General features: G+C 39.4%; 1 protein-coding gene across 3 annotated transcripts in view; it reads right to left on the bottom strand.

The window, feature by feature from the left end:
* The window catches only part of prickle2a (prickle homolog 2a), a 107,603-nt gene that overhangs the window by 13,091 nt on the left and 68,387 nt on the right, over nt 1–26,125 (bottom strand). For all 3 annotated transcript variants that reach the window (XM_052562898.1, XM_052562900.1, XM_052562899.1), the window contains exons 3-6: nt 9,793–9,906; nt 3,916–4,053; nt 3,377–3,580; nt 3,024–3,210 (exon numbers count right to left, since the gene is read on the bottom strand). In XM_052562898.1, the coding sequence (XP_052418858.1) occupies nt 3,024–3,210; nt 3,377–3,580; nt 3,916–4,053; nt 9,793–9,906 (643 nt within the window). The remainder of the gene's footprint in view (nt 1–3,023; nt 3,211–3,376; nt 3,581–3,915; nt 4,054–9,792; nt 9,907–26,125) is intronic.

Here is a 26,125-nt window from a genome sequence, read left to right as displayed (position 1 = left end):
ACAATGACCCAAAACACACTAGTAAACGGGCAAAGTCTTGGTTCCAAACCAACAAAATTAATGTTATGGAGTGGCCAGCCCAATCTCCAGACCTTAATCCAATTGAGAACTTGTGGGGTGATATCAAAAATGCTGTTTCTGAAGCAAAACCAAGAAATGTGAATGAATTGTGGAATGTTGTTAAAGAATCATGGAGTGGAATAACAGCTGAGAGGTGCCACAAGTTGGTTGACTCCATGCCACCCAGATGTCAAGCAGTTTTAAAAAACTGTGGTCATACAACTAAATATTAGTTTAGTGATTCACAGGATTGCTAAATCCCAGAAAAAAAAAATGTTTGTACAAAATAGTTTTGAGTTTGTACAGTCAAAGGTAGACACTGCTATTTTTTTGAACACACCCCTTTCAACTAATTGCCCAATTGCACAGCCTTAAGAGCGTGCATATCATGAATGCTGGGTCTCATTTGTTTTCTGACAATCTACTGAACCTACTGGTAACTTGTTTGCCACGTAGCAATAAAAAATATACTAAAAACCTTGATTATTCTGGTTAGTCACATTGTACTGCTATTATTTTGAACAATACTGTATGTCCTGAAAAGTATTAACATTATACCCTTTTAAACTTCTGCTCTTCACAGATTTGTGACATTTAATCTGAGCCCTCTTGACTTTCCTGGTACAGTAGGTTAAAAAATGGTCACTAATTCCATACACAATGACACCACTTTGTAGGATTTTTTTTTGTGTCAGATACAATGTTGTGGTCAATAGCAGTTTGGCGATGTTCAGTTATTCTGGTTGGAACACTAATAAACTGGCTTAGACCATGTCATTTGTGCCTTTGTTGGAAGGTTTCCTCTAAGTGCAGTCTCTGGACCAGGGCATTGGTGTATATCGCCAGATAGCAACAAGTAGAGCGAGATTATCAAACCGTTGTTATTTTGGCGTTTGCTCACGACCCAAGTTTTACGTTTTTGCCCAGTGTGCAGAGTCTTAGCCCAAACGCAGGTATTAATTACACCCCTTCCAAAGCCGAAATGTTTGTAACCTGTGCCCATTGTTTTTGAACTTATACTGATATGGATTTAAACTCCTTGGCATAGGAAATATTTTTCCTTTTCAGATTAACTTCAATGCTATCAGCTGGATTTACAAGAAGGCGTGATAATAAAGCATACAGTAAGAGAGCTGCAAGCACACCTGTCTCGCGCACCGCCATTTTTGTTAGAACACACATCATTGTTGTCATGTGGTGAAATTGGCCATTCGTGAAACAGCTGTATCATCATCATCACTCCTGAAGTCAATCTGAAAAAGCTGTGCCAGCTGAGTCAGCCGGATGCTCTCAAAACGCTATTCGTTTGTTAAGTCTGACGTCACGTAGCAGCGCTTCCATGTCCAAACGCTCTATCAGTTCAACGAGAAAACAACAAAAGGTGCTAATATAAACTCACAATGTAATAGATTACTAGCGAAAAAGTTATAATCGTAACATTTAACTCCATACCGAAGTCCCAGATAGCCAGACAAGGAAAATATTAAAATAAAAAATATATATAAAAATTATTTGTGTTTGGGACGCTGTGAGCACGGAGACTGTAGTGTATACCGTAAGTTTGAAAGCGTTTATCTTAAATTATTAATATGAATAAACAGTGCTCATAAATGGCTGCTGAGGTCGTATTCTCAAGTGAAGCGAGTTGAGGCTTGGACCCAGAAACAGCGCTTCTTACGTCATCACTTAACAACCGAATTGCAGTACTTTAATGCCACATGTGACAGTGACATGGTGTCAGCACTAGTTCAAATTAGTCAGTTATTGATCGATCTGTGCAGTGCCACATGAAGTCAAATGTACCTACAGTTGCGTAAACTCAACCAATCAACACGTTCAGCGCCCAAGTCCTACCCCAAAGAGTTCCAGACCTTTAAAAAAGTAGTACCTCGTGAGCAAGGACTTTCTGAGGGGCAAATTTAATTTAGATCCTGGTTCCTGTGGTGGAAACACACAGAGTACTGAGCCAAAGTCCCTAGTTCCTTAAGGTTGTGCTTAAGGTCTTTTTTTATTATTATTATTGTTTAGTTGTATGTTTTTCTTTTTTTAATTATTATTATTAATATTATTATAATTTTTTGTAGATGCAGATCTACAGTAGTTTTATAAATAAAACAAAAACGCTCAATTGTTAATTAAACCTGTGGATAATTATTGTTTTACTAACATTTTTGTCCCTAGCACTTTTCAAACACACCCAAGCAATTAAGGTATCACATATGAACCAAAAATAATTACACAGTTAACAGTTGATATTTTTGCACTTCCTTTATGTACTAAACTTAAATTGATCAAATGTTAAAAGGGTTTGTGTTGCATATCATAGAAAACAATTTTAGCATCTAAATTTGTTTTCATTTAATTTTAATTTTAATCTCACAAGAAGTGGTAGATCATCTGGGCAGTTATCACCGAATGTTTTAAGAAAAGTGTGAATTCAGACAAAATCTGTATTAAGCATATTTAACTGCATTATTATTATTATTATTATTATTATTATTATTATTATTACTATATAGTAGGGAAGTAGATATATTCAGATGAGGGGTGACTCTCTGACACAAATGCAGTCCAACCATACTCGTAAGTGTAATCTGTAAATTAGGGCTGAGTAAAAATGATCAAAGTTTGTGAAAAATAAAATGTAGCAGTCTAAGGAAACACAACAGCAGATTCATGTCATGGAGACTAGAAATGCAAATGGCTATGCTTTCCTGTATGTGCATCCATTCATTTATAGATATCCACAAGATATGTGGGTATGTGTGTATTCTATTGTGATATTAGAAAGAAAAACAAAACGTATATTATATTTGTTCATTTTGCTCCATTCAGTAATGATTTGCAGCACTCATTTGTGGGATCCTGTTTTATTATTCTACCTGAATAAAATAAAAACCCAGAAGTAGTTGTACTGTAACGAGTGAGGAAAGAAAACAAGATTCATGGACGTCCTTCCTTACCTATGTGCTCTCCACAAGAGTCACAGTATTCTGCATAAAGTGACTCAAAGCAGTTGCAGCAGTGAGGATGTCCCTCACGCATGATGTAACGCTGACCCCCTAGTGGTGCATCACACTCATAACAGCAGAAATGTCTCATGTGCCAGTGCTGCCCCTCTGCTTCTGTGCACTCATCTGCAAAGATGATCTACAAAAAGAGATACAAATGAAGTAAGGAGTTTTATATTCTGAAGCAAGGCTTCTGGGTACGAACTTGTCAAAGGTAAGCTACAGGAAATGTGTAGGCATGCTAACAGTATCAAGGTTGATTTCAGCCAATGGACAGATGCTTTGACTTGACACTGTTGGCTTACCTCATCACATGCTGAGCAACGTGGCTTAAGTCGTTCAGCATGGTGGCGGCCACAGTAGATCTTGCCATCCAGGTGGAAGTAGATGAGATCTACCAATAGCTCAGAACACACACAGCACACGAAACAGTGAGGGTGCCAACATAGGCCGTGGCCAACCCGTGAGGCAAACACTGCAATGTCACCACCGTTGATCTGGTCTCCACACTGTGTGAGAAGGACATGATGTCATTTGGCAGCCTCTCTTCATAACATGCAAAGGGTAATCATTACTAAAAATATATACTAAAACATTTTTACTACATCTAGGGTTTGCATGGCTATTCATTTTTCCTAATCCTGTACAATAGTCCCGACAAGTTATTTACTGGGTGATCTGTCAACGTTTAACTTTACTGGTGGTGGCCACATGTGACTATCAGTGAAATGACAAGGGTTGGAAACGGAAGCTTGCATCTCCAATAAATGATTAATATTTGTCAGAAATGTGTGCCAGGTTTGGGTAAGGTATATGTGGTGTTATTTAGTACTCATATATGTACCTGTTCACATATAGCTCCAGTTACAGTGAGGGGTAGAGGTCGGACAGTTCCTCTGCCTAGATTGTCTCGCTTTCGCTGGTTACTGAAGATCTTTAATTCCCGCTTTTCTTCTTCATCCAGTGAGGTACAGTAACGAACCTGACATCAGTACACATCATCAGTAAGCAAGCATCATCAAGGATCAACTACTGTAAATTTTTACGTGATGAGATTCATTCAGTGGTGTTATAAAATGCAGATGAACACACACCTGTGACTGAACATTCAGTATAAATACTTGGCAATCATAAACAGCTATGAATGAAGTCATAAATGAACTATATTTCATGGCACAGGTAATATTTCATCAGATTAATACTATTAATAAATTGCATTAAGCATTGGTACCCTTTTAATATATATATACTGTATGTAGTCCCCCATGTGACAGGCCAGGGTCTGCTAATATGGCCTAGACACTCTTCCATATCCCCGTAAAGGAATCACATTATTATATGATTCCAAGCCTTTAAGTTCTGCCATGGGACAGGTTGTTCAGCCTTTGACAGGTATGTTATTTTAGGTATGTTGCTCGGGCCTTTGACTGAAAGGCATAGTGTCACTGACAGCCACCAATACATCTGGAGGCTGGATCCAATGATTCCACTGTTTAGCTGGTGCTTAGTGCTTGCTCCAGGAAATATGGCATGTACTCCACCCAGCAAGGCAGCATTTCCTATAGGGACCATTAAAGGACACAGTTCGAGTTCCCTCAAAAGGAATGTCTCAGTTAACCATGGCTCCCTGAAAATGGAACGATACACTGCATTCTTTTTTTTTTTTCTTTTTTTTTTTGCCAAGCCTCAGATGGGAGCCCCAGACAAAGAAGCAGATGACATATTCTTCTAGCACCCTTTCATACTGTGGTCGCACTGATAGTGACATTACAGGCTGTCGCCTGTCCAGTGTTAATGTCATGTTCATGTGCTTCAGACAGCAGTCACACCCAAGTTTTTACCCCAAATACCATATATTTACTAGGAATGTCACAATTCTCAATATAATATTGTACCGTTCCGTACGACATCCACGGTTCAATATGTGGTTGTGTATAGCAGTTTTACACTTAAATAATTTATGGGTGTTTTATTTCTGTCCAAATTAACTGTTTGTGTGTGCCTGTATTATACGAGCTGAGATGAGGAAACTGCTCCCCACGAGTAAATATTCAATGCTCAAAAGTTAGGGGGCGCTGAACCATCATTCCACACTTTAACATGTCGAGCAGCGTATGGAGGCAACAGTAGGAGGAAGCGTCGGCGTTTTTAAATCCATGGTGTGCAGACATTTCGGTTTTGACGTTGAGTATAATGCAGAGGTAGAAAAAACTGTAAACGAAAAATGATTGTCTGCAAGCATTGTTTTACACGTGTTGCCTACTCAAAAGTGAAAAAAAAAGTGAAAGTGACGTGACATTCAGCCAAGTATGGTGACCCATACTCAGAATTTGTGCTCTGCTTTTAACCCATCCGAAATGCACACACACAGAGCAGTGAACACACACACACACACTGTGAGCACACACCCGGAGCAGTGGGCAGCCATTTATGCTGTTACGCAAACGGAAACACTTCCAATATTACTGCAAATCTGTGGTGCCATCACCCAGCAAGATCACTGTCTGAAGGCTGGATAGCAGAGAAGGTAATAGTAAAAAAAGGTAAAAGTCCACCAAAAAACACTCTGTTGCGAATGAGAGAATTTTCTCCACTGCCAGGGATAGTGTAAGTGCAAAATGCTCTCACCTTGCTGCAGAGAATGTCGACAGGCTTATCTTTATACAGAAGAACCTCAAAATACAGGAATAGATAGCTGACCTAAGTGAAATTGCACTTAATCTGAATGAAGGATACTATACTGGAGTACTGCTAAGCTGAATTAAGTACTGAAGTACAAGTATCTTTATTTGAAATGGTCAATTTATGTTTACTAACTTCACGTGTATGTTTATTTTCAAAATTTAGGAATTTATGTGTTCCCCAGTTTGTACATGGTGTCAGGGTTTGGGTAGAGGGATGAGGCGAGGACTCGATGATGCAGAGAGAAGGGCTCTTTAATAGCACTAAAAATAAAACAAACAAACAAAAACTACCCCATAGGGGAAAACAGACAAACTTGACTGGCAAGGCAAGGCAAGGAACAATATACACAGACAAATATTCAAGACGAACTAGCAACCAGACTGTAAACACAAGGACAATAAATAGGGAGCTAATGAGGAGGGTAATGAGGGAACACCTGTGGGGAAAATGAAATCAATAATCAGGTAACAAGATGGGTGGGGTCAAGACAATTGACGAGAGCACATGGCACATAGGAACTAAGACAAAAGCTATGTGCTCACACAAAACAAAAACACAAGCACATGGCCAGCAAACCAGTCGCAAGCCATGTGCTTGAATTGGACACAAACACACAGCTAACGAGCAAGCTCATAAACCGCGTATTCACACAAGACAGCACGCAGCCAGTAAAACAAAGTTGCGTGCGACAGCACAAGACAAAATAGAACAAGAAAGCACACAGCTGATAACTCGAGCTGTGTGCAAACAATACAAGCAGTGCCCCTGCTAGCCATTTTGGTGCCCTAAGCATAATTCCTTTATGATGCCCCCCACCCCGACCCCGAGAAAGAAAAAAAAAACGTTTGTTTTTGCAAGTTTAACTTTTTATTACCAAACATAACTCAATACCAATAACACACAAAAGCAGCATCACAGTATAAAACCTAAGAACACTAAAAAGAGAAAGAAAATCTTCACAGCTTTGCTGACTTTGTAAACAGTCAACAGCAAAATAAAAAAGAAAATATCAAAATAATCCAAACTTTTTTTTTTTTTTTTTTTTTTGCAAATTCAATGTTACTTTGAATAAATTAAATTATCATCAATAAGTACTAGGGCTGTCACTTTTGTGAAAAAATCATTTTGGATTTTTAAGACATAAGTGTTCATTGAATCGATTGTAAAATCGATTTTCCATGTCTAAAAAAAAGACGTTTCCTTTTTCAACGTCAATAAACGAACGAACGTAAAGAGAGAGCTGGAAACACTCAAGTCAGCAATATTTCTTATTTATTGGCATGAAGTTTCATGGCAAAATTTTCGGGGTCCAGAGGAGAGCGTTTTTTATTGACTAGGCCTATATGTCCAGATGTTGAAGAAGACGCGCTCCGACCGCACTGATGTCCCAGGACACTCAGGTAGGCTACAGCTGCGCAAGGTGGGGGTATTTCTGCCAATTTTCCACCACAAAAGCCGGTTGCTATCAGCTTGCAATGGTCCTTTTCATAACTCAGAATCTTGTAAATAGATGCGCGAATGAGGAGAATTCGCGTCTACCGTGCCGCGAGACCTCCAGACGCGCGGAAACACGTCTTTACATTGTAAGTAAATAACATAGTTTGCTGATGCTAACATTAATGCACATGCAGCACATTTCCCATACTTTCTAGACTAGACCGGACTAGACTAGAGCAATTATTAAATATATTTTTTGTTCCCCCTTTTTTGTTACATATACATGGCTAAAATGTGCCTAATATTTCTATAGGCGAATGAAATGATACCGGCATTAAAAAAAAAAAAAAAAAAATCATTAGGCTATTTTTGGTGCCCCCTCAGCACTTGGTGCCCTACGCACAGTGCGTGATGCGCGTGTTGGGGGCGGCGGGCTTAATACAAGACAACACTTAGAGACCGCACATTACCACAATAAAACAGAACATGGAGCGCGAGTGTTCAGTCCCCGACACGAAACCGAAACTCAGCAAGACATGAGTGCCGGGATCCGAACACCACGCTCCAACATGAAACAGGACACGCAGACAAGAGTGCACGGCTCGAGCAGTCTGGAAGCCGCGCGCTCACATGAAAACAATGACATGAGGAGAGTATCAGGGCTCTGTCACAAAACCATGAAAACCACTAGACTGAACTGTCTTATTGCATCCCTAATATTTACACATTCTTCCTTCTGAAAAACTGGCAATTTAATTACCTTCAACAAAACTTAAAGACATTTGTCTCAATATATAGTCAGTAGTTCTATTTGACGCATTAAACTGCTATATAAATCTACAAAATTAATAAATAAATAATAGATCAAAGTAGTGTAGAATTTTCTTGACATGTTTTTGTCAAGAATCTAACAAATTTCCACATGCATAGTCCAAGCGGTTGTTAAGGACAGTGCTGATGTAATTTTACAGGTTTAAAGGAGAAGGAGAATAAAGTCTAATGCGCATGTTCAGCCCTGTGTACCCTATATTTTCATTTCTTGAAAGAAAGAAAAAAAAAGAAAAAACAAGGAATACCATATCCTGTTGCCATGATTTATTGCAGGGTCTGAAATAATTTATCATACCATAATTCTAGTGCATAGGTCTTTAACCCTGGCCTTGGAGACCCACCTGCTAAGGGTAGTTTCAACATGTTCTAAAGCTGAAGAGCATGATTTGTTGGTTAAGGCATGTTTTATTAAGGCTGGTGCTAAACTCTGCAGGACAGTGGGTCTCCAGGAGCAGGACTGAAGAGCTCTGGTCTAGTGTTAAAATGCATAGAGACAAGTTAAGTTCAAGATGATATCAAAACACATAACTGGGTCTAGGACTGAACCAACTTTAGTGTTTAGATATCTGCTGTAGTTAGGCATGGGCCGATTCAAGGTATACTGTGATTTGAAAATGTCATGGTTTCAAAACCACTTATATTTTCCATTACACCTTTCCTGCAGTATGCACTGTTTTCCATGTCTCCTCAATGATTGAAAGAGTAGGGATACCTCAGGCTGAGTGCAGTGCAGAGAGTAACACTGACCACTCCTCCTGTTGTTGCGAGCGAGCGGTCAGTCACGTGTGTGTAGGATGTCTAAACTTAAGGCCCGGGTACACTTCTCATTCAGCATTCCTTTCCATCTCGTGCACAGCCGCATCCGCACAGCTTTCAAAAGTATGCTCAACTGCTGATGAGCATGGATGGATGAGCTTACATGCACAGTAGCACAGGTACACAGTGCAGCTGTTCACGAGCCCTCTTGATGACGATAATAATAATGCCGACGGTGCGCAGACGGCAGAAAAATACTTTGGCCTTTACACGATCTGCAATTGGCAGTTTTTTGCCTTATTGCAACTCTCTGTTCTAGACTTGCACAATGTCATTTATGTGTCTATTAAGTCTATTAACGCCCATTAACACAGGCCAGAGATGTTGAAGACAGACGCACAGAAAAAATACTGTAGAAAGCAGATCACTCACTGTTCATGATGCACAAACTATTGGAAGAAAATCCTCAATATTGATTTGGGGGTTTATATGAATGTATTTCTGAGTGGAGCTGTCTACTGAAAAGTTTACGAGGTATAATTTCACAAAGCTTGTCAGAACATTCTGTTTTTGCATCAAATTGAGTTATTATTCAATCAAATGATTATTATTACATAACTAAATTATATGAAATTATATAAATGATGTGTGGTATATGAATTATATAACTGAAATTAAATAACTGTAATTACAGATTTAGGTTAAATAAAGATGTCAGTCTTGAACTTTTTCTTTTTAGGAAACAAATCAAAGAAAAAATAAACTAATTGTACTGTTTCTAATGTTCTGTATGTTGCTCAAAAACTAAATATTTTGTGTCCAGGTCAATTATTATTATTATTATTTTACCCAGTCATTTAAAAATAACACATTTCAGAGCTGTAACAATACTGTGATACTGTGATATTTTTGCTTAAGTTTATCATACCATCATAATCTCATACCGGCCCATGTCTAGCTGTAGTTATCCATTTTTGTATTAAAAACTTTGAGCCATGATGTTATAACAGACCTCATTGTCATGCGGTGGCAGTTGTTGAAGGAGTTGCTTGATCCGATGCTTTTCACCAATGCTGTTGACATAAGGAACCTTGTCCTCAGGGAAAAAGCTGTAATACTGATGAACCTGTGTTTACACAAACATAAATAGACAAAAAAAACTAATTAAATTATTCATATAAACAGCGAGGAACAATATCAAAGTTTGACATAATAAAGACTACAGACATTGTGTATATAGAGGAAGATGGGGGAAATGTCCCCCTTTCACTCAGGATTTAGACCGTATCATAGTACCAAGACTGCTCTCCTTAGAGTTATAAATGATCTGCTCTTATCATCTGATTGTGAGTGTATCTCTCTATTAGTTCTATTGGATCTTAGTGCTGCGTTTGACAAAATTAACCACAGCATTCTTTTGCATAGACTTGAACACTTTGTTGGTATTAAAGTAAGTGCATTAGCATGGTTTAAATCATACTTATATGTCCGCCATCAATTCGTGGCAATGAATGAAGATGTATCATATCGATCACAAGTGCAGTATGGAGTACCTCAAGGCTCAGTACTAGGGCTGCTACTCTTCACGCTTTACATGTTACCCTTGGGAGATATTATCAGGAAACATGGTGTTAACCAGGGCTCTGAACCGGTTCAAGGAATGAAAACGAAAACTGGAAACTAATGAAATTTCGACAGGAACAAAACCAGAAACAGAAACTAAATGTAATTTTATAGTTCCGAACAGAATCAAAAATTTTAAATGGCCATTAACCGGTTAATAATTATGTTATCGTTCCTTTTAATATTGCTTAAATTTGCTGTCAATGTATCATGAATTCCAGAAGTAGGCAAATGCTAATTTTACGCTGAAGCCAATGAGTGAAATGTCCGCTCAGCTGTGAACTCATCATAGGTAAATTGCAATGGCAATGCACTGCACTTAAGAGTTTATCTGAGGATATGTGACATGAATTCAACAGATCACACACCTGCAGCAATTCTGTAAATGGAGAAAACTGAAAAATTAACCCCTATAGGCTTGCCTAAAAAGGAATATAGGCATATACACTAAATATATTTCACTTAAATCACATTGACCGATTAACGAAACAAAAGAAAAAGTGTGCTAAATTACGGTTCATTGTGACATGTTCTAAAGTTTCGCAAAGGAAAACAAAACTGCAGAGAGAAGTTTTCTTTATTTTGCAAAAGCTTTACAGTTTAAATTATTTTGCAAAAGCTGACAGCTTTGAATAATGTCTTGCTTCTATATAACCAATCAGCTTTGGTATGACCATCGTGCTGCCACAACATAATTTTGCTTTATTAAAGCCTGTACATTAACAAAATAAAATAGAGTTAAAGAAAAAAAATAAAAAGTTAGACTGCTCTGTTGTACAACATGTTGGGTTCAGAATGACCGCGCCTCACTGTGCTGATAAAGTACTGTTTTATGTAGATAAAAGTACAAACACTATATAATAAATAATATTTTAGAATCCAGATAGGTCGAGAACATGGAAACATTTGGATTCATGCTGGATGAGAGATGCAGGCATCAGCTTCAGCTTAAATTTTTGATTGATGTTTTTAGCCTAGAGAAACTAAAAGAAATGTTTGTAAAAATTTTGCTTTAGACTACAGGCATTTTAGCCTTCATTACTTCGTAAAGTAATAGGGCTAATAAAATGAAATGCGTTAACTTTTTTATTTAATTTTTTTACTTTCAAAACGCAATCTTTTATCCGCGTTACATTATTAGTAGGCAAATTATAGACACATAATATTGTTTTTTAAAAATAACGTTATTAACCGGTATAATTTCTACCTGACCTGGTTTCGGAGCGGTAATAATTCAGAAGAACGCAGGAACAGAAACGTTAAAATATTGATTCTGCTCGGAGTGAACCGATTGAACTTTCTTTTCATTTTCAAGCCCTGGTGTTAGCTTTCACTGTTATGCTGATGATACTCAGCTCTATATTTGATCGCAATCTTTCCTTAGAAAGCCACGTTTCTAGCATTTGTATAACTGCATTTTTCCATCTCAAAAATATATCTAAATTACGGCCTATGCTCTCAATGTCAAATGCAGAAATGTTAATCCATGCGTTTATGACCTCAAGGTTAGATTAGTGTAATGCTTTATTGGGTGGTTGTTCTGCACGCTTAGTAAACAAACTACAGCTAGTCCAAAATGCAGCAGCAAGAGTTCTTACTAGAACCAGGAAGTATGACCATATTAGCCCGGTCCTGTCAACGCTGCACTGGCTCCCTATCAAACATCGTATAGATTTTAAAATATTGCTTATTACTTATAAAGCCCTGAATGGTTTATCACCTCAGTTTTTGAATGAGCTCCTTTTACATTATAATCCTCTACGTCCGCTATGTTCTCAAAACTCCTTTTCTTATTTGGCATCTAAACTCTGGAATGACCTATCTAACATTGTTCGGGAGGCAGACACACTCTTGCAGTTTAACCTGGCTTATGCATAACATACTAATATGCTTTTAATATCTAAATCTATTAAAGGATTTTTAGGCTGCATTAATTAGATAAAACGGAACCGGGAACACTTCCCATAACACCCAATGTACTTGCTACATCATTAAAAGAATGGCATCAACGCTAATATTAGTCTGTTTCTCTCTTATTCCGAGGTCACCATAGCCACCAGATCCAGTCTGTATCCAGACCAGATGGTGGATCAGCACCTAGAAAGGACCTCTACTGCCCAGAAAGACAGCGGAGACCAGGACAACTAGAGTCCCAGATACTCCCAGAACTACTGGTTTCGTCTGGTCAGAGGAAAACTGGCCCCCCAACTGAGCCTGGTTTCTCCCAAGGTTTTTTCTCCATTCTGTCACCGATGGGGTTTCGGTTCCTTGCCGCTGTCACCTCTGGCTTGCTTAGTTGGGGTCACTTCATCTACAGCAATATCATTGACTTGATTGCAAATAAATGCACAAACACTATTTAAACTGAACAGAGATGACATCACTGAATTCAATGATGAACTGCTTTTAACTATCATTTAGCATTATTGACACCCTGTTTTCCTAATGAATGTTGTTCAGTTGCTTTGACGCAATGCATTTTGTTTAAATCGCTATATAAATAAAGATGACTTGACTTAAAGAGCCATCTGTAATGTTTGGCAAAAAAATCAAGTCATACTCCACATTCCATAACAGATGGGGGCAGTATGCCTCAATAAAGTGAATTGGTCTACTCTAGAGTAACAAACGAGAAACGGCATAGTCTCTATGCTCTGCCCCTACTTTCACAACAACACTACAGCCATAGCTGAAGCCTAACTGTGTGTTCACACCGCCGGCGTGTAGAGCATCAAAAATCGCTCTTGCCGCTCTGCTCACGACGCTGCAGAAAGATTTGTGAGCGCTCAGACGCTCTAACGTAGATCAAATGCTTATTTTGTATTTAAAGCGGCCGCAAAGCAAACAAGCTTGTTGATCTCGTGCAGACTTACCACAAGGAGTTATAAGTTAACCTCATTAAATATTGCTGTGGACGAAATATTAGGATCCTTTACTTAAAATGAACAATCTCAGACACCTTGGTCCACGTATCACTTTTAAATTAATTTTTTATGTCCCTGTACGTAAACGGGGACACATCATAGATTAATATAAACGCTTAACAGCAATAATCAACCTGTCCTTTATTCTGCTTGGAAACTAATGTGCCAACTCTCAAGCATTCACCGTGAGACACACGCAATTGACTTTTCACACGCTTTCACGCCACACATTAATTTTTTCACGCACAGAAAAACCATGAAGCAAAGAGGACACATAGACCAACAGACTAGACAGAGCAGGTTAGTTATGATATAATAATAGGGCTGTGCAAAAAATCGCATGCGATTTTCATGCAACTCTCACCAGTAAAGACGCTCCTGTAATTAGAAGTATATCTCCAGCATGTGCGTTCAGATCAGGGTTGCCAGGTTTTCACAACAAATCCTGCCCAGTTGCTTCTTAAAACTAGTCCAAAACTAGCCCAATCGCGTTTCCGGGAGGTTCCCCGATAAAAATTGCTTCCCGGGGTTAAAATATACATTTTTGGGAAGGGTTTCCCTGGTAAAATTAGCATTTTAGGGGCTAAATATTACGTTTTTGGTATTGTGATTGCTTCAAACCGCGGACATGAAAAACAATCGCAGACTTGGCAACACTGGTTCAGGTGGAGTGGCAGTTACTACACAGAGCCGTAGTCTACTGACAACTAACACAAAATCGCTTTCAAAATCGACAAAGAATCGGCTGCGATTTTAACATCGATTTTGTGTAGATTGTCAGTGAATTACGGCTCTGTGTAGTAAATGCCACCCAGTGTTGCCAAGTCTGTGGTGGTTGTTTTTCATGTCTGCGGGTCGCAGCGACCCCAATACCAATAACGTGATCTTTAGCCCCTAAAATGCGAATTATACCAAGGCAACCCTGCTAAAAAACGTATATTTTAACCCCGGGAAGCAATGTTTTATCGGGGAACCTTCTGGAAGCGGGATTGGTCTAGTTTTGAGAAGCAACTGGGCAGGATTTGTTGTGAAAACCTGGCAGCCCTGATCTGAACACACGTGCTGGAGATATACTTCTAATTACAGGAGCGTCTTTACTGATGAGATGTACATGAGTAAAGACATGCACAGCCCTATATAATAAAATGGGTAACGTTAAGTTATAGCTAGCTAATTATCAAACGCAGCTACGGTTAGCCAACGCTAACATTAGCATGTTTATCGAACAGCCTTCGATACATTTCTATGTTATAACTTCCTGAAAACAAATACACAAACATATAAAACAAACTTCTAGCGAAATACTAACAGCATCTAACTTACCAATCCAAAAGAAATGTTGCAAGATCGGAGTCGAACCTCATTTCTTTCAGGTCTATCATTTGTCTCCAGTGATTAAAAGCAGTGCCAATGTTTACTCTTGATTTGTCTTTCCGAGCGCGGTTGTTTCCCTGTAGCGGGTGACGCTATCTTCCATGAACTGAAATGAACTAGTGGGCTGTACTTTCCACATGATTGACATCAGGTTCAAGTACACGCCCACAAGTCGTGCGAGTTATTAGTGTATTGTAGGTTGGCTGGTGGTTATGTTGCCCGCATACCGCCTCCCATGGCCGAAACTGGTATTACGACACCTGTCGGGCCGGGGCTAGTAATGCTAATGCAGGTTTATATCTCTGCAGCACTATAACTTGACATTTTTTTAATGACATCATCGCCCTTATTTCTTCTCATTCTTTTGATGCGTGTAGGTCATGTTATGGATATTTTTACCTCAATTTTTGCATATGGCACCTTTAAGAACAATATGGATTTACTTTTAAACTGTTACATATTTACATACAAGTTTAACTTGTGCAAAAAATTATGGATCTGCAACTGTAATAAAAACAAATATATATTAATAATAATAATAATAATAATACTATATATATATATATATATATATATATATATATATATATATATATATATATATATATATATATATATATAAAAGGAGTAGCCAGCTTTTCAGCATCTTGTTTTTGGATGTTTTACTGTTTAAATCGACAAGCTGTAAGGCTTAATAACACGTGAAAAACATATAATAAGCTTTCGTGACGATGCACAGCAGTGGCCCATCAACTGTCCTGAGCATCTTTTTAGGCTGGCCCCAGCAGTCGGTTATATAAAATATCAAGGTGAAAGTCATCATAGCTTGCTTAGTATAGACCCAGCTCCCAACCCAACTTTGAGAATAGATTAACGTCGATATTTTTTTTTTTATCGCCCGATAAGAGTCTCACAATAACGCAGCACGTTAACGCCAATAATGGCCCACCACTAATTTATTTACATGTATTGTATAATTGATGGTGTCACTTAACTATATATAGGCATATTTAACTATTATATACATACATTTTAAATTATGATGCAATGCACTTATTGTGTATGTGTTAGATTAGATTAGATATACTTTATTAATCCCCAAAGGGACACTTAGAATACATGTATCTACAATATCCTTTAACTAACACAGTTATGTCTTAGATAAGTTATATATATAAGTTATAAATTCTAATAGCACTAGGCATGAATGATTTCCAATATAATTCCTTCAAGAAACAAGGCTGAATAAGCCTTTTGCTAAATCTACTCTTAAGTTTATCCAGGGTTTTATGAAAGAAAGAGCATAATTGTGTAACGCCACCCCAGCAGAGGGAGCCCTCTCCCGAGTACTGACTGTGTTCCGCTCCCTCTGCTTCACCTGTACTTCCTGTTTGTGCAATATATAAGCATGGCCGCAACCACTATCACGTTGAGAAAGTATTGCCAGCCTGTCTGCCTTTTATGGCGTTTTTCCCATTGACATAGTTTGCCTTATTGTGTAAGATCTTTGCCTGGTTTCCTCGTTTCTGCTTTTGGATTTGCCCACTGTCTTGTTGTTTGGATTGGACTGCCTATCTGTGTATGATTCTCTGCCTTCTACGATTACGATTCTCTGCCTACTGTTTGGATATGTCTGCTGTGGATGTTATTAAACTACACATGGATTCTAAAGCCGCTTCCGCGTCATTACATAACACTTCGCCACCGAAGAATCCAGAAGAAATAACAGATCTACAGGCCGCGTTGGCTTATCAGAACAACGTTCTCATGGAGTACTGCGACCAACTGGCTAAAGCTCAAGTTGCTAACGACTATCTCACGCAGTATCTGCGATCGCTGCCACCACCCAAGCCCATAAAGGTACATTTTGCTCTTCCTGATAAATTCAACGGTTCAGCAGAACAATGTAAAGGTTTCATTCGGCAAGTTGAGATCTTTTTCATGTATCAAGAGGAGAGCATTGACTCTGATGAGAAGAAGTGTGCGTTCCTCATGTCATTGCTAACGGGCAAAGCGATCGAGTGGGCCGCAGCAGTTTGGGAAACCAACCGTATGTTACAAACATCTTATCAATATTTCATTAAACAACTCAGAGATGTGTTTGAATACCCAGCAGGGGGCAAGGATGTTTCCACTCAGCTAATGCAACTCACTCAAGGCCACAAATCGGCCGCTGACCATCGAATTCAGAACAATTGCTGCTCAGAGTGGATGGAACGACGTTGCACTTAAGGCCATGTTTCGTCGCAGTTTAAGTCTGGAGCTACAGGCAGAGCTCGCTTGCAAAGGTGAGGACTATTCCTTTTCTGATTATGTCACATTGGCTATCAGGATCGATAACCTCATCCGCACTCACCGTCCTCAATCCAAGTCTATGAATGTCATGCCTATCTCTCTAGCTACACAGATATCTGAAACATGTCTTGTCAGTGATCATGCCAACTCTGAACCTTTGCAACTAGGAATTACCAGGCTGTCATCCGAAGAGAGATCAAGAAGAGTCACTCAGAGATTATGTTTTTACTGCAGTAGTGCAGCCCATCGCAACGCAATGTGTCCACTCAAAGCCCGGAGGGACTACAATGATAACGGCCGGGTGAGTGTTTCCAAGCACAATGTTAAAAAACTCACTACCATGGTCAAGATAACTACTGGAAACAACTTGTTTGAATTCTCAGTGCTGATTGACTCTGGCTCAGCACTAAACCTCATTCATCGGGATCTTGCTAATACATATCACATCCCCGTCCTACCATGTGACCCACCTATTGAGGTAAAAGCCGTGAACAACAAACCCATTGGAAGCGGTATCACCCAACAAACACAACCTGTGAAGATGCAGATAGGCCTATTTCACCAGGAGACTATTACATTCTATGTCATCGACTAACCATGCCATGAAATCATCCATCTCCTGGCAGAGTGGTGAGATCAAACGTTGGTCACAATTCTGTTTTTCCACATGTCTGAATAATGTCCTTTCTAAGCCTTGTCTCACTACCAGCGTCAAAAGTCCAGAGTGTAGGCCTGTCACCATTCCATCCCATTATCAGGATCTTCAGGAAGTCTTCAGCAAAACCAAGGCCACTCAATTACCACCTCATTGTCCTTGGGATTGTGCCATAGAATTACTACCCAATGCCATGCCACCCAAGAGTAAGATCTATCCACTGTCACTTCCGGAAAGTCAGGCTATGGACACATATGTTGAGGAAGCTCTCAGTTCTGGATTTATCCGTCCATCCACTTCCCCGGCTGCAGCAGGATTCTTCTTCGTTGAGAAAAAGGATGGAGGTCTACGCCCCTGCATCGATTATAGAGGTTTGAACAATATTACTGTCAAGTTCCGTTATCCACTGCCCCTTGTTCCTGCAGCACTTGAACAACTTAGGGAAGCCAAGATTTACACCAAACTAGATTTGAGAAGTGCCTATAACCTCAATAGGATCAGGGCAGGTGACGAATGGAAGACTACATTTCTGACCACTAGAGGGCACTATGAGTACCACGTAATGCCGTATGGTCTAGCCAATGCACCTGCGGTATTTCAGTCCTTTATGAATGAAATTGTCAGGGACCTCTTGAACAATTTTGTGATTGTCTACATTGACGATATCCTGATCTACTCCAAGTCTGAGGAGGAACACAAGGGTCATGTCAGAACAGTACTTACCAGGCTATTAGAAAATCAACTCTATGTCAAGGCAGAGAAATGTGAATTCCATGTATCAAGAACCTCTTTTCTGGGCTACAATGTCAACCATCAAGGTGTGTAAGTGGATCAGTCCAAGATCAATGTCAGTTTAACTTCAGGTTACCACCCTCAATCGAACGGACAAGTGAAGAGATTGAATCAGGAGATCGGCAGATACCTTAGATTCTACTGTGGACGTGAGCAGCATCGGTGGTCAGAGTTCCTTCCATGGGCAGAGTACGCTCAAAACTCATTAAGACATTCATCCACAGGCCTTACTCCGTTCCAGTGTGTGCTAGGATACCAACCCCCCATGTTCCCGTGGTCTGGAGAACCGTCACTAGTACCTGCAGTTGATGACTGGATTCGTCGGAGTGACAGGGTATTGGACAGTGCTCAAGTACATCTGCAAAGGGCCATCAGGAGTCAGGAAATTCAGGCCAATCGAAGACGTCGTTCACATCCCCCATCAACCGGGACAAAGGGTCTGGCTCTCCACTCGGGACCTCAAGTTGCGGCTGCCCAGCAAGAAACTCAGCCCACGGTATGTAGGCCCATTTAAAATCATGAGATAGATTAATGCGGTCACTTATGAACTGGAGCTGCCTGTTAACTACTGTATCTCTCCCTCCTTCCATGTTTCCCTCCTGAAACCATTCCACCTGAATACTGACCCCAACGTCGAGCACCGAGAGCCACCTCCACCGCTGGACATTGATGGAACTCCGGCTTATTCGGTAAAGGAGTTGTTGGACTCCAGACGAAGAGGGGGTCAGCTTCAATACTTGGTGGACTGGGAGGGATACGGTCCAGAGGAGAGATCTTGGGTGGCCGCCGAAGACATACTGGATCCCTCGTTCATTCAGGAATTTCATCGAGCCAGACCCGATCGTCCAGCACCGCGACCACGAGGACGTCCTCGTAGAGTGCCAGGAGGCGCTCGTGGGGGGGGGGGGTTCTGTAACGCCACGCCAGCAGAGGGAGCCCTCTCCCGAGTACTGACTGTGTTCCACTCCCTCTGCTTCACCTGTACTTCCTGTTTGTGCAATATATAGTTGCGAAGTATTGCCAGCCTGTCTGCCTTACCGAGCGTTTTTCCCATTGCCATAGTTTGCCTTATTGTGTATGATCTTTGCCTGGTTTCCTCGTTTCTGCTTTTGGATTTGCCCACTGTCTTGTTGTTTGGATTGGACTGCCTATCTGTGTATGATTCTCTGCCTTCTACGATTACGATTCTCTGCCTACTGTTTGGATATGTCTGCTGTGGATGTTATTAAACTGCACATGGATTCTAACGCCGCTTCCGCGTCATTACAAATTGTCCATAATTGCCAGCAACTTTGCCAGAGTACCAAACTACTCAACAGACTCAGCCTTTTCAATGTGTGTATTTAGTCTGTTGGCATCCTTAGCTTTGATTCTCGCACCCCAGCATGCCACAGCAAAGAAGATAGTACTCGCAACAACATTCTGATAGAACAACTTGAGCATCCTGTTGCACACATTGAGAGACCTGAACTTCCTCAGAGACCTGAACGACTCAGGCCCTTCCCTTCTTTTTAATCCCCCTAATACAGACTGGAGAGGGTGGAGTATTATTCCTTCTGAAATCTACCACAATTTCTTCAGTTTTTGCCACATTACCTGCAAGCGATTTTCCTCACACCACTTCACGAAACGGTCAATAAGATCTCTGTACTCCTCCTCCTGCCGTTTCTCTACACAGCTTACTATAACTGTCATCCAATAATTTTTGTAGGCGATATAACTCAGAACTGTCTCTAAAGTCTGCAGTGTAAATTGTAAACAGGAAATGAGATAGAACAGTACCCTGAGGTGCCCTGATGTTACTTATCAGAAGTTCAGACACACATCCCTGTAATCACACAAACTGAGGCCTGCCCGTCAGATAATCATGGATCCAAGTGACTAAGGAATCATCCACCTGTGTATCTTCCAGTTTTGCCTTCCACAGTCTTGGCTGGATGGTATTAAATGCACTGTAAAAATCAAAGACAACACATGTACTGTAGTGTTAGGTCTACCTAAAAAAACAATAGTCCTTCTGCATTCTCAACACCGACCCGGGTGTCTGAAGTCATTTAGTGCCATAGGATGTCTATTCTTAGGCACTAGAACCAGACAAGATGTTTTCCATTGCAATGAAACTCTCTAAAGTTTCAAACTTAAGTTAAAGAGATGCTGAAGTACTCCACACAGCTGGCTAGCAGATGCCTTTAGCAGATGCCAAGGACAAATGCCATCTGGTCCAGCAGACTTATTTTTATTTAGCCTTTCAAGCTCTTTCCTCACCTTAGTGGTTGTGATATATCGTCCAGTAGGGTTGTAAGAAAATGTCACAATCACAACATTTAATTTGGCGATACTGTATCGATTCTCAAAAACGTAATATCAATGTTTTAAAAAATAAATGAATAAAAAAAGATCAGGCAGTTGTTTCGTTTTGAGTTTATTTCCCGACCACTATATGGCAGTCTTCATCTCTGAAGTTACAGGGAATACTAGCATTAGAGCATGCCACAAATGTTAGCGTTAATGTAGTGCACTGCTAGTAATGGAGGGTGAAAGAATTGTCCAAGTTCAAGTTTCGGTGTACAAAGCTGAAGTGTGCCGTCATTTGGGCTTTTGTGGTAACGTCCACTGTGGGGCTGTGACACTGGCACCACCTTGGTTCCGACCACTTGCCGCAAACCATGTGAAGAGGCTTGTGCGGAGCGCAGCCATAGGTGGGAAGGTCAACCCACGGCTGCAGCTTTCTCTCATTTTAGAGGTGTTTTGTGCAATTGGTGCAGTGCTCGCATTGCAGTTTCTGCGATTCCATGCCAAACATATATACAAACTGAAAAACCTGTGAAATCCAAGTGGAAAGGTTCAACATCTGTATTTATTTTATTGTTTTACAATTGTTTTGTTTTCTTTAAGAATCCTGTTAGCACTTTATTTTTCATTGATATTAAGCAGATGTAATTCTTTTGTTCAGATCAAAATGTTATGACATTGCATATCACAATTGTAAACTTTAACTGTTAACCTTTAAAGCAGGGTTCAAAAATATATATGGTCTTTTTATAAAATACATTTTATACATATTATAAATTTAACTAAAGGATCCTGCAATCACTTTAATTTATCCCCCTTTATTCATACTTCACAAAAAGTGGTTCAATAACATTGAATGTTACAGGGACTGATTACTGCAAATGCAGATCCCACAGTGTTCTGGTTAAATAATTATTTATTTATTGCTAAAGTTTGTATATGGTGGTGTGTTTCTTCAAGACCACTTTCCTTACAATATACAGGTCCTTATCAAAAAATTAGCATATTGTGATAAAGTTCATTATTTTCCATAATGTAATGATAAAAATTAAACTTTCATATATTTTAGATTCATTGCACACCAACTGAAATATTTCAGGTCTTTTATTGTTTTAATACTGATGATTTTGGCATACAGTTCATGAAAACCCAAAATGCTCAAAAAATTAGCATATTTAATCCGACCAATAAAAAAAAAGTGTTTTTAATACAAAAAAAGTCAACCTTCAAATAATTATGTTCAGTTATGCACTCAATACTTGGTCGGGAATCCTTTTGCAGAAATTACTGCTTCAATGCGGCGTGGCATGGAGGCAATCAGCCTGTGGCACTGCTGAGGTGTTATGGAGGCCCAGGATGCTTCGATAGGGGCCTTAAAGCTGTGGTAGGGAACTTTTGACGCTCTAGCGGTTAATAAACAGAACTGCTTGCGTCTTGCGGAAGAACATCGTAGTCGGAACTACTTCTCTCTGTTTATGTCTATGAAGAATCACAAAGCTACTGGTTACTTCGCCGCGGTATCCCCGAAGCAATCTAAAATAGTCAGAATATAAACACTTATTATAGGTGCACCCTAGTGATTCAGTACAAGCCAAAAACACGGTTTGGAAAATGGATTCATGGTGTACTCGCTTATTATATACATTTTTCTACATTTTGAACACAAACAAAGTTACGGACCGCAGCTCTGATTGGTTATTTTTTACCGGGAGCGATGGAGTTTCTGCAAATGGCAATAGGACCACTGGGAGTAGCCAGAGGAGCTTGATTTTTTTTCACAGATTATCTGTCTCATATTCTACTGTCAGGACATAATGACAGGTTTAAATATAGCTGCAAAAAGCAAATACGGGGCCAAGCACTCCAACGGCAAATGTAGGAGCTAAGCATCGCATGGAGCACCACACCAAATGCATTAATGAGCAATAACAGCAATTTTAGGATTATTGTAATTGAAATGGCTAAAAAAAAAAATCATAAATACCACCTCTAGTAGCATGATTACTTGGCTTGTCAAGTTTGACCAATAGGTGGCACTGTTATAAAATCAATTTGGTGTACTCTGTGTTACTTTACAATGACACACACAAAGTTTGGTGTTAATATGCCAAAGTATTCCAGAGATACAGCCTCAAGTGTCATTTTCTCATTGTGCCTCAACTTCCTCACTGTGGTATGCAAAAATGGTTTTGTCTATCGACACAAAATGCATAACTTTGTGTCAGCATAGTCTGAAGATCATCTGATTCGAATTTGGTGAAAATCGGACCTACGGTTGATGAGGAGTTAAAAAAATAGGTTTTCAACATAAATAAAAATGTTGGACCGGAAGTTCAGCATACACTGGCATATTTGGTATCTATGTTATCGGCATAAGCCAGGGAATATTTCGAGCCCAGTTTCAATGCAATAGGCTAATGCAATAAAAAGTTATAAAGTTTTAAAGTGTAAATGTTCATTGTTAATGAATGGTTGTTACTCTTGACCAATAGGTGGCGCTGTCACCAAATTTATGTGGCGTGGTCAGTGTGATGTGGCGATGACACATACAAAGTTTGGTGCAAATATGTCAAAGCGTTGCAGAGATACAGCCTCAAATGCATTTTGGCACCCTTCCAGCAAATTTGTTGATGCGCAAAATAAGAACCGTTTTGTATATCGATACGAAATCCATAACTTTTTGCCAGCATGGTCTGAAGATGATCCAGGTCAAATTTGGTGAAAATCGGACTAACGGTCTAGGAGGAGTTCGAAAAAGTAGGTTTTCAACACTAATCAAAATGGCGGACAGGAAGTATTGCCAATTTTTTCATAATTGGTATCAATGCTCTCGGCATGACACAGAGAATATAGAGAGACCGTTTTAATTTTTATAGTCTAATTTATTCAAAAGTTATTAGCATTTTTGTGATATTTCATTATAACTCTTGGCCACAAGATGGCGCTGCCACCAAACTTTTTGAGTACCTTCAGGGCATGGGGCCAAAGATTTTTGTAATATTTTCGTAACTATATGATAATGCGTTCAAAACATAAAGCATTTTGAAACATAATTCAAAATGGCCGACGCCTAAAATGGCCGACACGGGAAAATTTGATATCATTCGACTCGACATGACTCACTGAATCTAAAGAGACCAGTTGTGTGATTTTTGGCCATACCATTCAGAAGATATAAGCCAAAATATCAATAAACGAATATAAACGAATATAAACACTTATTATAAGTGTACCCTAGTGATTCAGGACAAGCTAAAAACACGGTTTGGAAAATGGATTCATGGTGTACTCGCTTATTATGTTCATTTTTCTATATTTTGAACACAAAGAAAAGTTACGGTCCGCAGCTCTGATTGGTTGTTTTTTACCGGGAGCGCATGACTTTCTGCAAATGGCAATAGGACCACTGGGAGGAGCCAGAGGAGCTTGATTTTTTTCACAGATTATCTGTCTCATATTCTACTGTCAGGACATAATGACAGGTTTAAATATAGCTGCAAGCAGCAAATACGGGGCCAAGCACTCCAACGGCAAATGTAGGAGCTAAGCATCGCATTGAGCATCACACCAAATGCATTAATGAGCAATAACAGCAATTTTAGGATTATTATGTTGGCTTGGCAACAAGCCAACATACTGTTATGCTATTTAAACTTCTTCTTCTTCTTTTTTTTCTTATTATTATTTTTCTGACAGAAATTCTAAACGCTACTCCTCCTAGGGCTTTAAAGCCACAAGCCCCAAACTCGGCAGACACCTGCGGGATAGAGCGGTGCTGGTTGCTATATCTTTTCAGACTGATCAGACTTAAAGTTTTTTTTTTATTAATTTTTAAATGTCAAATACATTACCCATAGACTTACATTAACTGAGAAAAAATGCGCCCCTAGTTGCAATAGCCGAGATTAAGGGAGGAGTCGGCCGGGTTTCGTTTCACTTTTAAACCGGTTAAAAATACCAAGTAAATAATACAATTTCCCTCAAACTGACAAGCTAAACCAACATATCTGATTATTACAGGGGTCAGGGCTCATTAATAATTGATTTCTGGGCAGAGAGCAGTCAGAAAGATGAGAGAAGAATCACTGCTGCTGTCTCCACGGAGCTCACAACGAGCGAATTCTTTCTTATTTAAGACCTTTTAAAACGGCGATTGCACGCAATCCACACGTTAGAACACACCAAGAGCTAAAATCAGATGTTTCTGAACTGTTTAAAGTAATAACATGATATATTCGCGGCATCGCGACTGCCCGCGAGCTCGCCATGTATTTCTCTGAACACTTGAAGAGAATCACTGCTGCTGTCTCCACGGAGCTCACAACGAGCGAATTCTTTCTTATTTAAGACCTTTTAAAACGGCGATTGCACGCAATCCACACGTTAGAACACACCAAGAGCTAAAATCAGATGTTTCTGAACTGTTTAAAGTAATAACATGATATATTCGCGGCATCGCGACTGCCCGCGAGCTCGCCATGTATTTCTCTGAACACTTGAAGAGAATTTACAGCCTGTCACATTAAAACACTGCAGCGAAACGGCACAAAACAATTAGAAGAATATATTATACACATGAAAATGAGTGTTTATATGTGATTGTGAGATTTTATCTGTCAGGCTGAACCTCACATCAATTGTTATCCATCGTCACAACATGGTAAAGTCATTTATATATATTTTTTAAGAGCTTCTTAAAATAAATATTCCTGCGAATGCACACAATCCACCCATTAGAACACACTAAGAGAAAAATCCAGGGGTTTTTGAGCCGTGTATGTGCGCAAAATGCAATATTTGACATCGCGAAGGGAAAAAAAAGTCACATGACAGCCGCGTTTAGGGCGAGATCAGACAAATAAATAGGCTACACATTTCATTCACACTGACAAGCTAAATCAACATATGTTATTATTACCGGGTCAGATATCTCATTAATAAATTATGTCTCTGACCAAAGAACAGAGAGAAAGACGAGAGAGAAATGAGCACTTCATCAGCATTTTTTAAGAGATTCCAAAAATAATATCACAGCACTAGTCCACCCATTAGAACACAACAAGAGCAGAATTCAGGTGTTTTTGATATGTTTATGTGTGAAAAATGACATATAATTTGACAGCGTGATACAGCTTATGAATACTGGAAGGAAAAAAGTCACGACAGCCTTTTAACTCTGGAGTCGATTAACGCATATACGCGTTTTGAGTCATTTTCTGCTGATAACCCTGACAATTACTTAAATTACATTTTCAGTTTTAATCGTACAGATAAGAGCAATACATCAATCGAATCTGTAAAGGGTCTACTTTTTTTGGATACAAACATAATAACAACAAAACTTTGTGCACTTATAAAATAAAGATAACAAACAAGGTGTGCTGTCTTCA

Source organism: Carassius gibelio, chromosome B8, assembly GCF_023724105.1.
Source record: "Carassius gibelio isolate Cgi1373 ecotype wild population from Czech Republic chromosome B8, carGib1.2-hapl.c, whole genome shotgun sequence".
Taxonomy (NCBI): Eukaryota; Metazoa; Chordata; class Actinopteri; order Cypriniformes; family Cyprinidae; genus Carassius; species Carassius gibelio.
This window is presented reverse-complemented; position numbering and strand designations above follow the sequence as displayed.